The sequence below is a fragment of the Nicotiana sylvestris genome, chromosome 5 (assembly GCF_000393655.2).
Source record: "Nicotiana sylvestris chromosome 5, ASM39365v2, whole genome shotgun sequence".
NCBI classification, from domain to species: Eukaryota; Viridiplantae; Streptophyta; class Magnoliopsida; order Solanales; family Solanaceae; genus Nicotiana; species Nicotiana sylvestris.
This window is the reverse complement of record NC_091061.1, coordinates 172,650,972-172,654,432: the sequence shown is the minus strand read 5'-3', so window position 1 is coordinate 172,654,432 and position 3,461 is coordinate 172,650,972. Positions and strand designations below refer to the sequence as shown.

Sequence of the window (3,461 nt, the reverse complement as noted above, 5' to 3'; positions counted from 1 at the left end):
AACCGAGCTACCACTTGTTACTACAGGGTCAAATACATCCGTGATGCAAAAATATTTCTCCCACTTACAAAATTTTAACTTTTTCTAAACAAAATATATGTTCAGACACAATTTTAACTTTTAAAAATTATTTTTTAATACAACTTCAAGAATTATTTTTTCAAGTTTCAACCAAATCGACATCCAAAGAATATTGCTTGTGAGAAGTCGAATTTTTGGTTTTAATTGATATATACTCCCTCCGTTCACTTTTACTTGTCCACTATGGACTTTGCATACCCCTTAAGAAATAATACATGAAGTGTAAAATTTACCATGATACTCATACTAATTGATGCATATTTTTAATGGATTTGAGAAAATGATTTGAAATGAGTAATTAATACTGTGGGTATAACAGAAAAAAGAAATTGTCTTCTCTTAATATGCTAAGTGTATTTGGAAAAATTGAGTTTATATATATTAAAGTGATTGAAAGATGACGTGTCATGACACGAAGGCTGGTCAAAGAATGATGATTAGCAAAGAGGCACGAGTCGCAACAGATATGAGCAGAGGCACGAGCAGATATTCAAAAGACTCGACACTTATACCTATTTAAATCCAAAAATTAAGGAGAATGAATCTGACAGCACAAGAGAGTACAAATACAGTATTTAATAAGCATTAAATACTGGAAACATTAGAGAATCTGTATTGAATTACAATGATTACCATTGTAACGTAGCATTAAATGCCTTTAATTGTTATTATGACAAAGGCAAACCGTGTACCTTAGAAATAGCTATAAAAAGGAGAAGACTGATCATTTGTAAACACACAAAAAATCATTGAAAAATACTGAATTACTTTGTTTGCTTCTGTTCATCTTATTATTATCGAAGCCAATTTTTTTTATTCATTTTATATATTGATTATCAGTAACCTGAATTCTTCTAAAATAAAGTTTTGACCGAAATTCCACTTTTTGGTTAAACAAATTGGTTCCGTTATCGAGAATCTAATAATCTATTCTTTCTTAACCTAACCTTTTTTGTTGCATCAACCATGTCAAACATTAATGACAACACCCAAGGAAACCAGGGAAACCATCAACTCCAGGGGAATCCACAAGATGATCGCACCCCGATCCCTTCTCCACAAAGCTCCCCTCGGTGGTCTCGAGAAGGCATTCCTGATGGATCTCATTCAAATGCAAATGCTCAATTTGAAAACGATGAAGCTATCAATGAAGCTGTGCAAAAGCTAATCGCTCAACAGGTCAATAAAGCTCTTGAGGCCTTTGTCAGCCAGTTACATGTTGCACCACCAACACCGACTCCAAATAACAACACTTTGGAGAACCCTTGTTCTGGGCTTGCTAATTCAGGCAGTGGTGGAATCCCTAGCGAGTCACGAGATGGAGAACCAGATAACTTAGTCAATTCTAATTTACAAAATTTAGTGTTAACATTGCAGAAACAGCTCATGGAGCAAAGTGACCGCATAGAGCAAATACATGGAGTATCACCTATAATCAAAGGGATAGATATGGATAAATATTCACAACAACCTTGGAAGCCAAGTGTTACTCCCCTCCCAATTTCAAAGAAATTCAAATGCATGATATTCTAAAATACGATGGAACAACTGATCCATGAGACCACGTGACTGCATTCACAATAGGCGTAAAAGGCAACGACTTGACCAAACAAGAAATTGAATCAGTATTGGTCAAAAAATTTGGTGAAACACTCACTAAAGGAGCATTAACATGGTATTCTTTTTTACCCGAAAATTCCATAAATTCTTTTGCTGAGCTTGCAGATTCATTTATCAAAGCACATTCGAGAGCTCAAAAAGTCAAAAAAAGAATGGTAGATATTTTCAAAATCAAGCAAGGGGACTCAGAGTTGCTTAGAGAGTTCGTGGATAAGTTCCAGCGTGAAAGAATGACGTTACCGCGTGTACCAGACAATTGGGCAGCTATAGCCTTCACTAGTAAGTTGAATGAAAAAAACTCAGAAGCCACGAGGCGACTCAAGGAAAGTCTTCGTGAATTACCAGCAACAGCGTGGAATGATGTTTAGAACAGGTACAACACGAAGCTAAGGATAGAAGAAGATACTATCTCACGGTCTCAAAAAGAGGAAAAGATGAGTTCAAGACGGGCGAAAACCGAAAAAAGGTCCGGTAAAAACAGATACGAATCATATATGGGCCCAACGGGAAAAGATTCACGATCAAAATAGAACAATTCAAGGTACGATCATAGATCGGAAAATAGAGAGTCGGGCTCATCATCAAGATTTCGGAATGATCGAAACACGCGAGAGTCGCGGGATGATGATAGAAACCTGAAGGAAAGATTTGGCGGTTATAATTTTAATGTAAGCACTTCCGAGCTCATAGTTGTTTTAATAAGCATGGGTGATAAGGTGCGGTGGCCAAAAAAATGAGATCGAATCCAAACAGGCGTAATCCTGCTCACTGGTGCGAATTTCACAACGATCATGGTTATAAAACGACAGACTGTAGGTTGCTACAAAGTGAAGTTGATCATTTATTAAAGCAAGGGTATCTCACCAAATTATTCAGTGAGAAACGTAAGCAGCATACATGAAGAATAGGCAGGAGCCCCCTAAACCACCTTCTCCCAAAAGAACCGTTAATGTTATAAGCGGAGGTGAAGAAATCAATGGTGTGATGTACACAACAACCAATAAAGTTTCAAAGGTCAAAATTACCCATGGGAAACGGGTTCGACATGTCTTAGAGGAAGAAAGTATTACATTTGATGATGCAGATGCAGATGGCGTATTAACTCCACATAATGATGCACTAGTAATATCTCTACTTGTACATGATACTAATGTGAAATGAGTTTTGATTGATCCAGGTAGTTCCGTGAACATTATTATGCTAAGAGTACTACACGAGATGCAAGTTGAAGATAAATTAGTACCAAAGGCGCATACTTTGTCTGGATTCGACAATTCCAGCGTTGTGACGAAAAGGGAGGTAATACTTACTACATTCGCAGAAGGAGTTGTCAAAGATATAAAGTTTCAGGTGGTAGAAATGGAGATGGATTCCAATATGATTCTTGGGAGACCATGGATCCACGAGATGGATGTTGTTCCGTCTCAAGTTATTAAATTTCCATCACCATGGGGAATATGTCAAATTCGTGGGGATCAACAGACATCCAGGAGCATCAACTCCGTAGCAGATTCAAGTGCGAGAAATGAAGAAAAATAGCAATTACAGAATCCAGTTGAGGATACCACAACACAAGCCTCAACTGAACAAGGGCGAACAGATATGGACTCAAGGCCTGATTCCATTCAGCAACCAGAGAAAAATGAAAATATCAAAACAACAATTGAAGAACTGGAGGTTGTAGAGTTATTTACACAATGGCCTGAAAGGAAAGTCTGCGTAGGGGCCAATCTAAGCCAAGACATGAAAGGTAAGTTGAT

The 3,461-nt window shown here is 37.4% G+C and overlaps 1 protein-coding gene across 1 annotated transcript; it reads left to right on the top strand.

Moving 5' to 3' along the window:
• Positions 1-2,598: 2,598 nt before the first annotated feature.
• LOC138869664 (uncharacterized) lies at positions 2,599-3,240 on the top strand. The gene is made up of 2 exons (XM_070147301.1): positions 2,599-2,764; positions 2,879-3,240. Exons 1-2 carry the CDS (start codon positions 2,599-2,601, stop codon positions 3,238-3,240), a joined length of 528 nt encoding a protein of 175 aa, XP_070003402.1.
• The last annotated feature ends 221 nt before the right edge of the window (positions 3,241-3,461 follow it).